Source organism: Camarhynchus parvulus, chromosome 20, assembly GCF_901933205.1.
Source record: "Camarhynchus parvulus chromosome 20, STF_HiC, whole genome shotgun sequence".
Lineage (NCBI taxonomy): Eukaryota > Metazoa > Chordata > Aves > Passeriformes > Thraupidae > Camarhynchus > Camarhynchus parvulus.
This window is the reverse complement of record NC_044590.1, coordinates 8,982,575-8,999,591: the sequence shown is the minus strand read 5'-3', so window position 1 is coordinate 8,999,591 and position 17,017 is coordinate 8,982,575. Positions and strand designations below refer to the sequence as shown.

Here is a 17,017-nt window from a genome sequence, read left to right as displayed (position 1 = left end):
TCCACTCACCCATGCAGTAAAGTTCTTCATGTCCACGTGAAACTTCCAGTGTTCCTGTTACCTCATCCCACTGTCCTGCACCCTGGTTCCATCCTCACAACACCTCCCTGCAGCTGCTCACAGGCAGTGACAAGCTCCCCTCTCCATCATCTCTCCTCCAGCCTAAACAGCCCCAGCTCCCTCAGATTTCCTTGTAAGAGAGATGCCATCTTCACAGCCCTCTCCTGACTCGCCTTGGGGAGCTCCATGTCTCTCCTGTACTGAGTAACCCAACGGAAAGAAGAAAAATAGTCCAAGAAAAACAAAACCAAAAACCCCAAAGACCAAGATTTGGCATTTTCACAACCATTTAAAACCCACCCAGCCACACTTGCAGGGCCACCCACATTTCCCACAGTTTTCCACTTGGCTGGCCTGTTTATTTTTGATAGTTATGATAAGACCTGCTCTCCCAATGGCCTTTCAAGTGTGTATCCAGCCTGGAAGTTTCCCTCTGCTCTGCCATTATTCTGGGCTGACATTTTTATGGGCTGTTTAAAATTCCTGGTTTATGGCACTGCATAGGAATGGCCCTAAAGCCTTTGGCTGATGTCAGCTCTGATGGTTCATAGTAAAAATAACTACTGGATGCCAGTTGATGATTCCCATGGCACTCAGGGGACTTTCAGGATCCCACCCAACACCAGCAGCAAGCAGGCTTCACCCAGGGAACTGGGCTGCTCCAGCACATTTTGCAGGACTGACACTGGATCCAACTGATAAAACTTGAGGTCTCCAAATCATTATGCAAACTGTAATGTGGACCCTTATTCCTAAGACTGCTCTGGGAACTGTGTGCTGGCTTGGGTTTTGGTTGTAGTTCCAGCTTTCTATAAAGAAATTCCATTTTGCACTTGCAGCCTGGCTGGCAGGGCTGTGAACTCCCAGCCCTGTGGCACCTTTTTCAGCAGGCAGGAACAGAGAGGGATCATCCAAAACTCGTATTTCAGCAGGCTCTGCAAGCTGCATGGAGCCATCCAGTGGAGTGGATCTGTAAGGAGCTGCAGAGTAAAAAGCATCTCTGGCATGGAAGGGAAAGGTAATCCCAGGCTAGTGGGAACAGCTTGTTCTGTGCAGGACAGGAGGCCATGGGGTTTTTATGGCCTTTCTGTTCAAGCAGAAGCTTTTAAAGGACCTCTGGCTGTGCTCTGCTTTGGTTCTGGGAAGTATTTCTTCCAGTGATTTCCCTGTCCTTTGTTTAGCTGGTTGTAAGAGTGTCTGTTGCAATCACAAAAGCCGCATCTGAGATGGAAAGGGTGTAGCCCTGAAAGCAGCACTGTCAGAGGCCAAGCAGCACCACCACTGACCTCCCACTGCTCTGGGCGAACCACAAGGTGGTAATCTGTGTTTTGAGAAAATAACTGAGGAGCACAGTGGTGCCAGTGTTCCTGCATTACCAGCCCAGGGCTGGCTGCAGCTCAGCACTTGGGGTCTGCTGAGCCAAGGCTCCCCAAAGCTCCAGGGACACTGTGGGTGCACAGGAGAGTCCTGTGCTGTAGCAGAGGGCTGAGCAGGTGGAGGGTTTCAAAATCCTGCAAATAGAAGTTGTGAGCAAAAGAAGCTTTTTCCTGTGAAAGAAAATAAACCCTTGCTGTTGGTGAGGGGGCAGACATACCCTGTGCCCAACAATTAATTTGCAAACTGGCTCCAGTGTGGCCAAGTGCAACAGGACACATAGGTGTGAAACATGGCAACTGTGAATGGTGAGATGTTAGAGCAGATGAATCCCTCTCTTTTCTGCAGATCAAACCCCCTTGCCTGGTCCTGCCTGCATCAAATCCCAGCTGATCCAGGCAGTGTGCTACAGACTTGGCAGCTCACAGTCTTAGAGGGTCAACTCTGCCCATGAGCTGAGAAAGCAAAACCAATCAGGAGCAGCACAAATGTACAAAACACTCCAGTTTACTTCCAGCACCATTCCCAGCATCTAAGTTACACCTCTCCCAAACAGAAGTCTTTTATTTTTCCCAGTCCCACAGCAGTGCAGTTCAGTAGTCAATGGGCTTGGAGCCATTTCCCATCTTAGCAATGGAACTGATCTCTTGGCTTATTGGATCCCAAAGAGAATTCCTGCCAGCAAAACAGAACAAGCTGCTTCCAGCAAGACAAGAGGCAGCAGTGCTCTGCTGTCTGTCTCCCCACAGAGCCCTGCAGGCAGTGCTGGCTGGCCTGGCCCCTCTCAGAGTGGGGGCACCCCCCTGAATTTTCGGATGACGTTGGCCAGCCGCTTGGCCACCCCGCCCCGGCTGGGCTCCTCCACGTGGAACGTTCTGGTCAGCAGGTTGTAGAAGGAACCGTAGCACACAGCCACCACGGTGCAGGTGAGGCAGATGACGTTGTAGGGCATGCTGAAGTCTGGGGTTGGCAGGTTCACCAGCAGTGGCTCCGTGTACAGGCGCACAAAATAGCTGGAGCCATCGGAGGAAGGAAACCTGGAGAGTGGGAGAAGGAAAGGCAAGGTCAGCCTGCACAGGACCAGTGCTTTGTGCTCACCAGAGGGGATGAGAGCAGCCACAGCTTGCAGGTTGTGGCACAGCCCTGCTCCCCAGCACAAGCACACTCACAGTGAGGTGAAGAGATGGGCTCTGCTCCACATCTATGTCCTTCATTGCAGTGACACTGGGCACCAGGGCACTGAGCACAGATGAGCTAAAGGGCACAAAGAACACACCACTATCAGTCCTGGCACCAAAGATATCTCCAGAGACCGGGGCAGTAAGTCCTATGCAAAGCCCAGAAAGGGATGAGGAGCTGAGGAATGTCATTACCCAACATAAAAGCCGTGATTGGGGTCAGGTGGGTACTCTGTCCACTTCAGCAAGGCCCTCTCAAACTGGATTGTGATCTTGGTGACAGAGTTGGCTGGCAGCTGGATCAGCATTTCCAAGAGGTGAGGCCGGCTCCGGTCCTGGGCTGGCTGGTAGTGGATGTAACCTAACCCCAAAGAGATTTCCACATTGGCACCAGGGGAACCTTGTCCAATCTCACATTGCCTGGACATCTCCCATGAGGTGGGTGCTCCTGCTTCCACTGTCCTGAGAGAAGTTTTCTGGGCAAGTGAAGATGCACCCATAGCAAAAAGCATGTGTTAAAGCTAAATTTAGCTGCTCTTTAAATCTACTGTCCCATGACGGTCAGGTATTCATAAGAAAGGTATAAATGCAAAATAAAACCCAATCATCAGTTTTAAATTGAGCTTCCTGTGCTACAAAAATTAATTCATGTTGGTTCAAACCCTTATTGGATTATGAAACACTATCCATGTGCCTCTTATAAATAAAACAGACTTAATGGTCTCATCTGCTGTGAGCACTGAACTTGGGGCTAGGAAAACATCCTAAAATATTTTGTTTCACAATCCAGTTTCCCAGTGATCACTGGGGCCTGAAGGAGGGACTAAACCACCTTTGGAATGAGCTGCTCATGCCAAGGGAATGGGGTGGCATGCGCTGCTTGGAGGGGTCACTCACTGGGCTTGTTTTCCTTCCCTTTGGTGATGATGGTCAGGGTGTGCACGTAGAGGCGCAGGTACCAGGGCACAGTCTCCAGCAGGATCACGGGGAAGGCTCGGTACGGGTGGGTGTTGTAGATGAGGGTGCAGATCTCCCCGGTCTGCAGCCCATACCCCCCCACGTAACGCTGAGCATGGAGCGTGGGAATGGGCATTTCCGCTATGGAAGAGCAAGGACAGCAGCGGGGTGATTTTCAGCTCTGGAGCCCTGGCCAGTGGTGCAGATGAAGTGAAGTTCTGCTCACTCACAGCTGTCTTGGGGCCGCTTCCATTTCAGCTGCACATTGAGGCTGCGAGATGTGTTGAAGAGGGAGGGGCTCAGCAGGTCATAGACAGCATAGGTTCTCCTGTCTCCCTGGACAATAGCTTCGTGTACTGATGTTGGAGGGGGGGACACTTCCAGCAGCTCCTTTTCCTGAGGAGAGCAAATGGACCATGGAAGGGAAAAGTGCCCCTTGAAGAAACTGGCAGCACTGAGCAAAGTCCCTCCAGGTAGCCCTGAGCTTTGCCACCTAACAGCCAGCTCTGTGCTCTTGCTAACAGCACCAGGCTCATACCCTCAGCCCTGCTCAGAGCAAGGAAATCACCTCTCTGTGTTAGCCCCTGAGAGGCCAGGCCATGCAGAGGATGGAGGTGAGGATGTTTCAGAGCCACATGAAGTGGCTGAACTGAGGGAGCAGGGGATGCTTTCGGGCCCATGAGCTTACCTTGTTCTTGGGGGAAATGTCAACGTAGACTTTGCTCTGTGATGCCAGAGGACACGTGTCAGTCAGCGTGCGAGAGAACATCTTGAACAGGGACCAGTCTGTGGGAAGCAAGGTCAGCTGGCAGGTCAAGTGCTGCAGGCTGGGAGCACTCGAGCACAGCCACCACACTTACCTTTCTTTCCTTGGCCACTGGAAAAGAAGTCAAAGACTACAGTGAGGGTCTGTCTGAGCTCCCAGGACAGAGCCAGGCAGGAGGCATCCTGGACAAGAGACAAGCAGCTCTGATCACACCTTCTGGAGGGGGAGGACACCAGGATGGAGCTGGACCTCCACCAGGATTACAAGATTTCAGTTGGGATTACCAGAGAAGCAGGATGACAGCTGTGTTAGACACAGTGAACCCATCACAGAGTAGCTAGGCAAACCAGATACTCTGCAATGTGACAAGGGGGCTTGGAATTTTCTCTTGGGGAGCTCAGGGAGGGAGCTGAGCCAGCACTTACCCTGCAGATGGGGCGGATGTGCACTGCCTGGGAGTGGTAACTGCTGTGGAACAGGCGCTCAGCCTTCAGCAGCACAGCCAGCCCAGCCTGCAGGGAACAGAGGAGAAACTCAGCCCTGCCCTGTCCTCTGCTCCCACCGAGAGAAGGCCCTGAGGGAACTTCCCAGTGCATGCTCTCAGATTGCTGCTGGGAGCCCAGCTCCATCAGGAATGGCCCAACTGGGCAGCAGGACTTGTCTTTACCTTTGAGCCACACGGCAGCAGCTTCTTCCAAGGGGTGAGGTTCTCTGTGCAGACGACTTCCCGGGGCAGGACAGCATAACGCAGGAGATGGTGATCTGTCCCTGGGTAGGGAGAGGGAGGAGAGCAGGCTGGGATTGCTACAGCCATGAGCACAGCAGCAGTGTTCCACCCCCAGTGTGCCCCACATCCCACCACCCTCACAGCATGCCTGAAATGCCGTGAGCTCCACTAGAACTAGATCCCACTCTGCTCAGAGTGACTGGAAAGAATGGTAAGGATACATCCTAGCAGATCTTTTTTTGTGAGTGCCTTAAATCCTGTGGTCCTCACTGTTTCATAAAACACTTCTCAAAGAGACAGGTAAGGGCCTGGGAGCATCAGCCATGTACTACTTGTGTGATTCCTCTGTTTAAATCCTAGCCTTGTTTGTAGGGAGAGGAAATTCTTCCCAGAAAATGGTAATGGATGCTGTTGTATACACCCAGACCCAGAGTCATTGCAGGACCTGCACCTGGAATGCTGGCAGTGGCACAGGGCAGAGTGAGAGAGCAGAGCCAGGCTCACCATTGGCTAAACCCAGGGGTTTGAAGGATGCTGTTGGAATCACTGTGTTGGTCGAGTCAATGAAGTTGAGAGAAGCACAGAATATTCCCGAAAGGATGTTACTCAGTTCTTTCCAGGCTTTGTCAACACTGTGTGAGAAGAGACACCAGAGATTACTCAGCAGCTCAAATCCTTGAAACAACAAGTGTTAAGTCAGTAACATTCAGTAAATACAGCAGGGTGACCACACTGGGTTACCAAAGCTGCACTGAGCGTGCAGGGAGACTGCTGGGCTGGCATTCTCCACCTCTCTTGGTATTTTATTCTGACACATCAGATTTGAGGGACACACAGCAGGGACTCACAGGCATCAGACAACCAAGGGATATGGCAATGGGCACAGCTGGTATGTGAGGAGAGAGGCCAGGGGAGCAGGGAGCACACAGGAGGTGATGTGTGTGAATGGGGAAGGGACTGTGAGGCCCAAAGTAATGCCTTGGTGCAGTTCCAAAGGCTGACCCGACCAGCAGACAAGGGGGACATTTGCAGGGAGGAGAGAGCTCTGTGAGTCCCCACAGGGCTGCTGCAGCTTGAGCAGGGCTGGTGTGCTAAGGGAGATGGTGACAGGTATTGGATGGGAGTCAAAGGAAGTGAGTCATGGATGAGAGGCCAAGATACAGCCCCACCGTATTAGCACAGCAAGGGTCCTGCAATCCACCCTGAGCCCTCATGCCCCATGCTGTTTTCCCCCAATGACACACACACCCACTGCTTGGTTAGATCAGTGTTATTTCTCTCTGTGCCATCGTTAAGTGCTTGTCATCACAGAGCCCACAGGGGAATTACTTGGGCCTTTAATGAACAAGGATTTGCCCTCAGCACCACATCCTGTCCTGTGAACAGATGGGGCATGTTCTGTGGGTTTTTTAGAGCTACTCCTGGGCTCTTCTTTCCAGCAGACATTTTTCAACCCAGGAGGCCCCTCACACACCGTGGCTGCCTCAGGAGGGACAAACAACAGCTCTTGGGAGCAGTGGCCACAGAGGGGACCCAGAGGAACAGATCATGGCTGGGGTACCTACTCGGTGACGGTGGGCTGGAACCAGACCCAGAGCTCAGCGCCAGCGGGTGCCTGGAGGGGCGGCTGCCCCCAGTAGCGGGTGCGCCAGAAGCCCTGGGTGAGCGCGAGGTGGAGCTCCCGCACGCCCAGCGCTGCCACCAGCCGCCCCAGCGCCTTCGGGAAGAGCCTGTAGTGAGAGACTGTGGGCAGCGTCAGTCCCTGCCCCTCGCATCCCCGATCCCTTCCAGACATCACACCAGGGCCTGCCCCAACGCGACATCACCGACACTGCCTCTGCTTGCGCCACCACACACGGCCTGATTGCGTCACGGCCCCGAGCCCCCCCCGTGATGTCACCGCTCCGTGCCCACAGCCTCGCTATGCCCTGTCCCTGCTCACCTCACCCGGCCTCTGACGTCACTCCCGCCCGTGACGTCATCGCTCGATGCAAACCATCACGTCGCGCGGTTCCTCCGCGATACCCCCGCCCATGCGCACCGTCTCAACCAATAGCAGCGCGGTCCGCCCCCGCTCCAGCCAATAGCGGCGCGGTCCGCTCCGGCCGGGCCCGCCCTACCTGCGCCCCGCTGCAGGTCCGCGTCCCAGCGCGTGCGGAACTGGAAGGTGGCGGCCACATCGCCGGTGGGCAGCGGGCTCAGCAGCAGCTCCTCCCGCAGCGCGTCCCGCCGCTCCCGCCCCGCGTCCGCCCGCCCGGGCCCGGGCCCTGCCGCCGCCAGGAGCAGCAGCAGCAGCAGCGCCGCCGCCATCCCACCGCCCGCCCCGCCTCGCGCCGCTTCCGCTTCCGCCCGCGCCGGCAATGGCGGCGCTTCCGGGGGTGCCATGGAGACGCTGAGAGCGCCGGACTGTCCCGGCCTGGCCCCGGAGCTGCTGCACGGAGCGAGCCCGGAGCCCCCGCGGGGAGAAGCGGCAGCCCGGCTGTGCCTGCGCCTGCCCCAGCCCAGCAGCGAGCGCCAGCGCTGTCACAGAACCACAGAGTATTCTGCGTCGGAAAGGACCCCGGGGTGATCGCGGTTAACTCTGGTGGTGTGAGAGGCGATCGAGCGGCTCTCCGAGCGCTCCCCTCCGCCACTCTGAAATCGGGGCTGAGGGGAGGCCCTGGGGCCGTCTCAGCTTGGGCGGCTCCCCGCAGGGTGCCCCAGGACGCTGCGAGGACTGTTCCCGTCCCCCGGTGATTTCCACTTCTCAGCCATTCCCTCGGCTCCTTCCCGCCGGGCAGCGCCCGTCTCCGGGTGCGGAGCCATCCGGGAGCGCCCCGCTCCCACACCCGCCGGCCCGGGGCCGCCCCCGGGGAAAGGGAACGGCAGCCACAGCAAGGCAGCGCCGGCGGTGACGGTGCGATGGAGCTCGCAGCGTCTCCTGCTCTCCCCGTGATGATCTGAGTGTGGTGATGATTTGTTGCAGCAGGAAATATGCATAAAAATTATAACAACGTGTGGTTGCCACTTACCAGCTGCTGTATCTTGTTGATTACCCACTTACTTGCTCAGATCTAAAGTCCTCATGCAAAGTTAACTTGGAACTGACAATGTGATTCAGTATTTGTGAAGAATAAGGAATCACTTTATATCTCTTTTTCCCCCTCTTGCCACATAATGGCATCACATAAAACCAGAAAGTCAGCATGCCCAGGAAAAAAAAATAAAGGTAATATTTACATAATATTGTTGGTTTTGTTATTTGATTTTTTTTTTACACTGGGCAACTCATTGCAACAGGATACTGGTAGGTAATAAAGGTTTAGATGCATTTTGGAATTGATCAGCCAAATTAAAGGTAAAAACGTCCACCCAGAGCTGTTAATTACACTAGATAGGGAAGTCCCTGTGCTACAACCAGAAAAGTCATGAAGCCTGCCCCTTTTTTCTTGATCAATTCCCCAGCTTAAGGCAGTACAGTCAACACATTTCTGCTGCACTCAGATATGGGGCATTCCAGCTGGTCCCATAAGGTGTTGGTTGACACAGGAACAGTGCAGTAATGTCTCAACACCCCCTGGGAAGCAGCCAAGATGAGGAGAGCATTCCTTGGCTTCTGTTGCTTATCTGCCAGGCTCCTTTACCCGTGGTGAGCACAGCTGTGCTGATGCAGGGGCAGGGATGGCGCTTGCCTGGCCTGCAGCCACTGATGGTGGCAAGGGGCCTGTGGCCAGCTTTGTGCCCAACTTTGTGCCCAAGTGGGCTGTAAAGTGGCCTCATGTTGGTGCTTCCTCCATCCTGTGGAGCAGCATGGGGGGAGCAGCTGCTGATGTTCTTTGCTCAGCCCACCTGTGTGGGAAGTCCCCCCTGTGCTCATGGCTGGTGGGTCCAGCTCACGAGCACCCCAGCCCTGCTCAGGCCAGCTGTGTCTGTGCTGGCTCTCTCTGCAGAGCCCGAGTTGCTCCCCATGGTGCCCTGCAGCCCTTCTCTGCCAAGGCCTGTGCTGTCTGCTCCTGCCCTGGGCACAGGAGCCAGGGCTGTGCTACAGGAGGTGTCATTTGCTCCTGCATGGCACAGTGAGCACACTGGCTCTGCACTGCTCTCACTGCTCTCCCTCCTGCAATCCCCTCTGAGCCCTCAGCCCCCAATGACACACACACCCACTGCTTGGTTAGATCAGTGTTATTTCTCTCTGTGCCATCGTTAAGTGCTTGTCTGGACAGAACCTTTGTCAGTAGGGCAGGGGGAATGGGATCCTAAGGGATGGCTTTCTGGAGGTGGTGGGGCTGTGGGATGCTGAGCATGTTGGGGGGAGGTGAAGCAGGGAGTGTTAGCAGCAAAGCCTGAAGAGTTAATTTTGGGAGCTTACAGTACCCCTTTCCTTCTCCTTTAGCTGCCAGGAGAACACATGGAGGGAGAGGAGGGGAAAACCATCTCTCCCCTGTGGCAGGGCAGCAGTCCAGGATGGGGTTCACTGAGCACCAGCAGCTTTCCTTCTGGGCTGGCCAGTCCGTAGGGAGGAGGCTGGGAGCAGGGCAGAGCTGCCTGCTAGCTTCTCACCACCTGCTCTTTGGGACTGTCCTCCTGCAGGTCCTCCTCATCCGACTGCACCACGGGGGTCTCGGCCCCCTCCTCGCTGGTGTCCAGGCTGTTCAAATCCGTGGAGGCAGAGGAGGTGGAGGAAATGCGAGATTTGCTCTCGGCTGCGTTGGGCACTTGCAGGGTGATCTCCTCTGGGCACTGGCTGGCATCTGCCCCTGGAGAGGAGAGCAGTATGAGAATGAAAAAGGCTCTTGGAGGTTTATTGGTGCCTCAGCTTCATGGATGGCCCCTCCAATTCTCACTCCTCAGTGGGCTGTGCATTCCTGACCGCTCCCCACGTGGCTGCTGCAGCCATTCCCCACCTCACACCCCCGGCTTGGCTCAGGGCAGTTGCTGCACATTCCTTCCCCGTTTTTGGCAGTGGAGCCTCTTCCATCTTGCCTGAAGCACGGCTCAGAGCCACGCTGTGTGAGGCTGTTGGCTGCAGCAGGCGAGGAGACCTTTGGTTTGACCTCACTACAGTGTGTGAGTGGGGAGGAATGTGCTGGCACCCCTTGCTTTCCCTGCAGACCCCAGCCCAGCTCCCTGGGGTGTGGCTGGAGGTGGAGAGGTTCTGCAGCCTCCCTGCTCAACACAATGGGTTCTCCAGCATGATGGGGACCTTGGGACTTGTGACAAGGCACTTGGCTGCTCCAGAGAAGCTTCAGGACAAGGGAATTTGATTCACAGACTCTGGAAGGTGCCTGGGCTCTTCTGTCTTCTGCAGCACAAGGGATTTACAGGGGTCTGAATGTCTGGGCTGAGGAGGTGGACACTGATGTGGAACAGCCCAGTACAAGGTCCCTCCAACTTCACAGACCCAGCACCAATATCTGCCTTTGAGCAGGTGTGGATCTGCCCCAGGGGCTGAGGAATGAGCCAGTGTGGGAACTGGGGGCAGGAAGGGCTTCCAGCCTGGCCCACAAAGGGCTTGGGACTGCACATACCTGGCAGAGACCCAGCAATGCTGCTCTCCTCTGCCCCACAGCCCAGAAACACATCCACAGTGTCCTGGTCTGACAGGTCCAGCACATCCATCTGCTCCAGCATGTCCACGTTCACCTCCATGGAGGAAATGCTGCCTAAGGGGGCTGCAGAGACAGAGGCCAGTGAAAAGGTGAGTGATAGTGCCAGGCAAAGGGCACCATCAGCTCTGTGCAGGCAGGACCCTGAGGTGGGAGACCAGCCTTGCCACAAGGAACTGAATTCTACTTGCTGGTAAGAGGTCCCAGGAAAATCATGTTTCCTTAAAACATCCCTCTGGAAGCCCCTGCTGTATCACTGCAGTCCTTGTCCCTGCTCCAAAATGCAGCCTGCCCAAAGCCAGACTTTGCAGGGCACAGCCTGGTACCCATGTGCCTTCAGTGGAGGGGCGTGTGACCCACAGCACACCCACGCACAGCCACTGTGGCCCCACCTTGGTTCAGGACATGCGTGTCCTGTTTAGGCTGGGGATGTCCCAGCAACCTCCAACCCCTGTGTCACTGTCCCCCGTGTCACACCCCCAGCCCCATGCTGGTGCCCACAGCACGTACGTCTCCGGTGCTCAATCTGCAGGTGGGACATGGGGAAGAAGAAATCCACATCGTGCTGGAAAACCTCCTCAAAGAACTTCTGTCTGTCCCGCAGTTTCAGCTGTTGCTGCTGCATCTGCTCTGCGTCCAGGTTCCGCTGGGCCTGCTCCATCTCAGCTGGGGAGAGAAGGTGAGGAGAGTTGGAGCAGGCAGGGCTGTCTGAGCCCTTCTGCCTGTCCCAGCTCACACTGCACGGCTGTGCTGCATGGCTGGTGGTTCCCTTCTGCTCTGCTTTACCAGCACACATTGATTCAGTCACCGTGGATGGATGTGACACACCAGAGCAGCAGCGTCACCAGCACTTGCTGCGCTGGAACCTCAGATCCTTCCCCTGAGGTGCAGTGCAGCCGGGAATGGGGAGCTCATGTGCTGTGCTCACAGCTGCAGAAGGGAATTCTCAAGGGGGAAGGGGAACTGCTGTGAGATCAGCCGCGGTTTGCACACTTTCAAGTTTCAGTTTCCCTGCTACCAAACAGAGGGCTGTCTGTGAATGCTAACGAGCAGGGGAACTCCCAGGGTCAAGAGCTGGCCTTAGTGCTCCAGGCTTTCTGGGCTGAAGGATGTATAAGGAATGAAAGGAACTGGCAACCGTGTGACCCCTGCCCGTGCACAGCCCTGCCTGTCACACCCCCGCCACCACCAGCACTATAAATGCAGCCGCACCCACGCTCCAGGCTCACATCCCAGCTCACAGCCAGCTTGGCTTCTGCCTGCACAAACATTTTCATTCCTGTAATTCCTCCAGCAGTTCACTGCCGGTGCTTGTGTCCCCAGCTCACGGGAGGGAGTGATGAGAGCCCTTGGGCTGTTGTTGAAGGAGCTTGTTGCTGCATCCACGGTCTTGGTAACTTGCTTTTCGGCTGGGTACTCAAAATAGCAAGGATCCAAGTGGCACAGAGAGGCTGTGGCTGGTGGCCCCAGCTGTTCCCAGGCTGGTGTTTGACCTCAGCCATTCCACATTTCCTTTCTGCTGCACTTGGCCCAACCGGTGCAAGGAAAATGTGATTATTGAAGCAGGCAGTGTAATAACCAAGGAAACCAAACAAACATCCTGTGCTCTGCCTGAGCACAGCCCAAACCCTCTGCTCCTCCAGGCTGGGGCGGAGGGAACAGAGGGAGCAGCATCCCCACCCTGTCTGGCAGGAGCAGGGGCAAGGACAGCAGGGGAGCTGGCTAAGAGCTGCACAGGAGCCATGCAGGAGAGAGGTGCTGAGCCTGGTGAGATGTCATGGAGATCAATGTCACATCTTCCTGAGAGCTCTTCCAGGGCTTATCTGTATCCTGTTTCTGGGGCATCCTTCAGTGCAACCCCATCATCTGCAGGTGCTGCCCCGCGGGCTGGGCTGTGCTGGCAGCACCACGTGGGGATGCACCGTGACTCAGGGCGACTCACCACGCACTCTCTGGAAGAGGCTCTGGTCCTCTTCGGCTGCTCAGCGTCTTCCTGCAATGGCTGGGGCAGCAGTCCAGGCTGCCTGAAGGGCTCTTTGCCTTGCTATGTCTGACCAAAGCACTGGTGCCGAGGCTCAGTGCAGGGCCCGGGATGGTGGTGCCAGTGAACCTTTCCTGCTGGGAAAGCCGACTCACCAGGTGGCTGCAGCCCGGTGCTGCTGGGGTACAGCAAAAATCTCCAGCCTCCCTGTGCTATCTGCAGAACAGAACGAAAGCAGGGACAAGGAGGGGGTGATCAAGGCACTGACTATGGAGCTGTCTCCCTTCAGCAGCTGGCTGTCCCAGGCAGAGCTGTGCTCCCCAGCCCAGCTGTGCTGAATCCATGGCAAACTGCCGCAGTTCACCGCACCAAGGAGAGCCCATCTCCAGCTGTACAGAGGCTGGGCTCAGGGCAGAGGCTGTGCTGGCTCCAGGATTCAGGGTGACAGACCAGCTCGCCATGGGGCGTCCTGCCAAAGACACCTCAGTGTGGAGGTAAGGACCAGTGTCCAAATCCCTCTGCGGTGCCAATACAAATAAACCAGAAAGCTCTTGTGTGCTGTCCTGAGTGCCATGAATGCGGCTGATCCGGGCTGTTAACGCTCTCCCTGCACGTGACCGATACTCGCAGTAAGTGCGCTCGGGGAGAGTGATGACGGCTGCTGGTGGCAGCATTCCTGTGGGCGCCAGGGCTTCTCTTGAGGGAGAAATTAGCAGGACCTGTTTATGAACTTGTTTTCGAGCTCTGGTCGGGGAGTTGGGCACGAGCACTGAGATCCCATTATGTAAGGAACGCCGGCAGCGGGAGGCAGCAGCTGGGGCTGTGCTTGGCCCTGCCTGACCCGTGACCGCGGTGAGAGCCGGGGATGGAGCCTTCCCCCCTCGCACGGCCCTTCCGAGCCCAGGGGGAGCGAACAGCCCTGCCAGTGTGGCTGCCCCTCGGCAACCCCGGCCGGGGGAATAAAGGAGCGCGGCGTTCCCTGCCGCGGCCCTTCCCATGTGACGGCCGGTCACACTCGGTGGCTGTCAGCCGCGGGGATTGTCTCATCCCGCTGGCATGTTCCCACCGCGGGACACGTTAGCACGCACAATGCGGCCCCTGTGCACCGTGGGGGATCTGTCGGTACCTGCTGGTGGCCTGGCTTTTATTACTATTGTCATGGTTATTGCTAGAGCCCGCTCAGGCGAGGGGCTGGAGGCTGATCAGCATTCCGAGCCAGGCTCTGCCCCGCTGGCTGAGCCGCCCAGCGCGGCTGCGGCGGCTCCGAGCGCCCCGCTGCCTTCAGATCCTTCCGGCTCTCACGGCTTATTCAGCGCTGCTTGGACAGCAACCGGGGCCAAACACTGCCGCAGAGTTTGGGCGGGCAGGACAGGGCAGGATTCCCCGCAGGGATTTCCTCTCACCTGCTGCTAGGCAGATGGCCACAGGATGGGCTGTGGGCCAGGAGGATGGCCCCAGTGGTCCCTCTGCCCTGCCAGGGCACACCAAAGAGCCACCACCCCTCGCGTTGTGTGGGCTTGTGGCCACGCTGTGGTGGGGAAAGGCGTGGGAGGGCTGAGAGGCAAAGCTCTGTCAGCTCTCCCATCCACACCTTCGCCAAAGCAGGCTTGGGAGAGGAGCAACTCCTGGATGCAGTTTGGATGGGGCAGGGGCCAGACAGGGCTGGAGGGTGCTGGGAGCACCAGCTCAGGATGTACTCGGACCCAGCTGCCTTTCTGCTGGGAGGGAATGCACTTTTCATCCCTCATGGCCATCGGGATCCTGGCACACCCAATCTGTGCCGGTAAATAGGAGGGGTGTGTTTGGGTTGGGAGAAGGATTGTTAGTGAAGGCACAAGGCCAAGAGAGGACGGGAATGGCCTTTTCTTGAGGCCACAGCTCTGCAATATCTTGCAGAGATTTCGAGGGATTTAAAGAAGGTCCTGAAAAATAATATGGGCTGTGGAAAGGAGCAGCAGGTGCTGGTGAGGTGAGCAGTTAGGAGTGAGGAGTTTAAGTGGGAGGCTGCTCCAAGTATGGGTCAGTTCTCTGATGAAAGAAAAGGCTGGAGTAAGAGCCTTCCTGGAGCCCAAACCCCTGACTCTGCTCCTCCAGAGAAGCCCAGAATGCCCCACTGACCCCAACTTGCCAGAATGCACCTTCCCCCCCACCAGGTCTGCGAGGAGATGGGTGGGGGACAGTGCAGCTCCTCAGCTACCTAGGCATGTTCTGGGAGGCTGTGCAGAGATGGCAAACCTTTCCCTACCCCCCTGCCCCAGCACAACCCCTGCAGAACAAGATAACTCCCAAGGGCTTTCAGCTCCTTCAGCCTTGGGAGAAGCGGCTGGGGAGGAGTTGGGAATGCCCAGAGAATCACAGAGGGTCAGGCCATGCAGAGATGGGATGCTCAGACTCCAGCTGCCTGAGTGTTAATCCCTGCACAGTTCTCCATCGGCACGTCTGACCTCGTGTTGCAGCGCAGCAAAAAATAACCGTAGTCCTGATGAGAGGAAATGCACCGGGCGAGCGCGAGGGAGGCAGTGGTTTTGGCAGGGCTGCCCGCTGGGAAAAGCAGGGAGGGGAGGCAATGGAGAAATGGAGAGAGAGGACACGGCACCTCGTAACCCCTGTGTGTGCCGTGGTTTCATCGCCTGCACTCCTCCAAGCGATCTCCAAATCCCCTGCGTCTCAGCACTAAAAATATCCTTCCCTGCCGCCCGGAGCTCTTCCCCCGGCGAGGCTGTGTCATAAGACCCTGCTATTTGCGGGGCCCTGCTTCCTTTCACGCGAGGAGAAGCATGAGAACGGAGCAGCGCGGTGCCCGAGGCACGGCAGACACAACCCGGGCACGGTGCCTGGCAGGCTGCTCCTCTACAAACCCCGTTCTCCCGGCTGCCGCTCGCCACGGAGTTTGCTCTGCCCAGCACCCTCAGCCCTGCGGGTACGGGGGGGATCCGCTCCTGCCGGCAGCCACGGCGCTCTGAGGGCTGCCGATCCCACTCCAAAACAAGCCCGCGACCCAACAGGTTCCCGAGCTCTGCCACTTCCCAAGCAGGTGTCCCTCCAACCCCCGGCTCCCCGAGCATCCTGGTCCCAGGCACGGAGCTCCCGGGCAGCCCCTGCCCTAAGGCAGCGGGGCCGGCAGCAGGTTGGTGCAGAGAGGGGCTCGGGGGCTGGAGGCTCCGGGGGCAGGTGGGGCGCAGGACTTTGCCAGGGACATCAGGTGTGCTCTGCGGGGAGGATGGAGGGGATGTGGCACCCCAGCCCTGCCCGCCCGCCCGGTGCGGTGCCCCGCTGCCCTCCCGCCGAGCTCACCCCGCGGCCGGCACTTACCGGGCAGCCGCCGGCTGCGGCTCTGCGCCCCGGGCCCCGACATGCGGCTGCTGCCACCGGACCGGGCCGGGCCGGGCCGGGCGGGGGGACGGGGATCAGTGCGGGCCCCCCGCCGCCGCCGCCGCTCTCCCAAGGCGCGCTGCGGGGCGGCGCTCGGCGCGGCACGGGGCGGAACCGGCGCGCCCAGCACCGCCGCACCGCGGCCGCGCCTCCCGCCCCGCCGGGTCCCGCACCGCCGCTGCCGGGGATGGGGTCTGCCGTGCACAGGGAGAATCAGAAGGTCCCCGTGAAGGGTCCCTGGTACCACGGATGGCAGGGTCTCCGTGCGCGCTACCCGGCTCTCTGCGTTGCCGGGACCCACGGGGTGTCCCCATGCAGCGTCCCTGGTCCCGCAGAGGGTCCCTCCCCACCACAGCCGCCCCAGGCAGAGATCAGTGCCGGCAGTGCTGGGCTGCAGGTCCCTGCCCCGGCAGGAGCTGTGCCCCGCTGGCAGGAGGTGGGCAGGGGGAGGCGAGGGGAGGCAGGGGCTCTGCCTGGCAGGGAGAGCAGTTACCATTCATGCTCGCTTTTTCTTTGCTTATCTTCTCAAAATGCCCAGCTCACGCATTCCCGCGGCAGAGAGGACAGCATCATGTATTGATGGGCCGTCCCCATCTCACTCCTGACCTTGTGAGACCCTTATCCCCGGCAGACCCCACTCCGGGCTGCTTTCTCCCACGTTCAGCCCTGCACATCAGGGCTGCTCCTTGGCAGGGCCAAGGACTTGGCCGCCGCCTCCTTCCTGTGTCTCAGCAGGGTGAGTCAGTGCCTCGCCGTGCCCAGCGCCAGCTCTGCCCGAGCCTGGTCAGTGCCAAGCTGGAATGGGGGACATCCACTGTGCCCTTTGCTGTGGCTGGGAGGGAGTTTCCAGTGTCTGTGCGTGTCCCACCTGTCCCGTTCTCAGTGTGTTCCTCTCACTGTCTGTATAACAAAAGATAACTGAGTATTGTTTGTGTCCCAGCTCTGTTTTGGCTACTGTTGCTTTGCTGTCCCCCCTATTTCTCCTGGGACCTCCTGCTGCCGAAAACCGGCTTTGTG

General features: G+C 57.7%; 2 protein-coding genes across 3 annotated transcripts; both read right to left on the bottom strand.

The window, feature by feature from the left end:
* Positions 1-1,925: 1,925 nt before the first annotated feature.
* PIGT (phosphatidylinositol glycan anchor biosynthesis class T) lies at positions 1,926-7,372 on the bottom strand. The gene is given in 13 exon segments (XM_030963168.1): positions 1,926-2,471; positions 2,604-2,617; positions 2,619-2,688; positions 2,808-2,973; positions 3,510-3,710; positions 3,800-3,965; positions 4,258-4,355; positions 4,430-4,517; positions 4,761-4,847; positions 5,003-5,103; positions 5,567-5,694; positions 6,628-6,805; positions 7,183-7,372. Coding segments are annotated over 13 exon segments (1,740 nt in total). The 3' UTR covers positions 1,926-2,218.
* A 1,836-nt stretch (positions 7,373-9,208) lies between these two features.
* On the bottom strand, positions 9,209-16,592 carry DBNDD2 (dysbindin domain containing 2). 2 transcript variants are annotated; one of them, XM_030963383.1, is made up of 4 exons: positions 16,494-16,592; positions 11,158-11,313; positions 10,570-10,713; positions 9,209-9,798 (listed from the first exon to the last, which is right to left on the bottom strand). In XM_030963383.1, the coding sequence occupies exons 1-4, from the start codon at positions 16,498-16,500 to the stop codon at positions 9,590-9,592; spliced, it is 516 nt and encodes a 171-aa protein (XP_030819243.1). In that variant the 5' UTR covers positions 16,501-16,592; the 3' UTR covers positions 9,209-9,589. The 2 variants fall into 2 exon arrangements, with proteins under 2 accessions (XP_030819243.1, XP_030819242.1); XM_030963382.1 differs by lacking the exon at positions 16,494-16,592 and adding an exon at positions 15,941-16,168.
* Positions 16,593-17,017: the final 425 nt, after the last annotated feature.

Bases quoted from the DNA above. Each gene is read 5' to 3' on its own strand.
- DBNDD2 (XM_030963382.1), bottom strand. From the start codon at position 15,983: ATGTCGGGGCCCGGGGCGCAGAGCCGCAGCCGGCGGCTGCCCG. The intron at 10,714-11,157 runs GTACGTGCTGTG...CTGTCTCTGCAG, and splicing joins GCAGATTGAGCACCGGAGAC to CCCCCTTAGGCAGCATTTCC. The intron at 9,799-10,569 runs GTATGTGCAGTC...TCTCCTCTCCAG, and splicing joins CATTGCTGGGTCTCTGCCAG to GGGCAGATGCCAGCCAGTGC.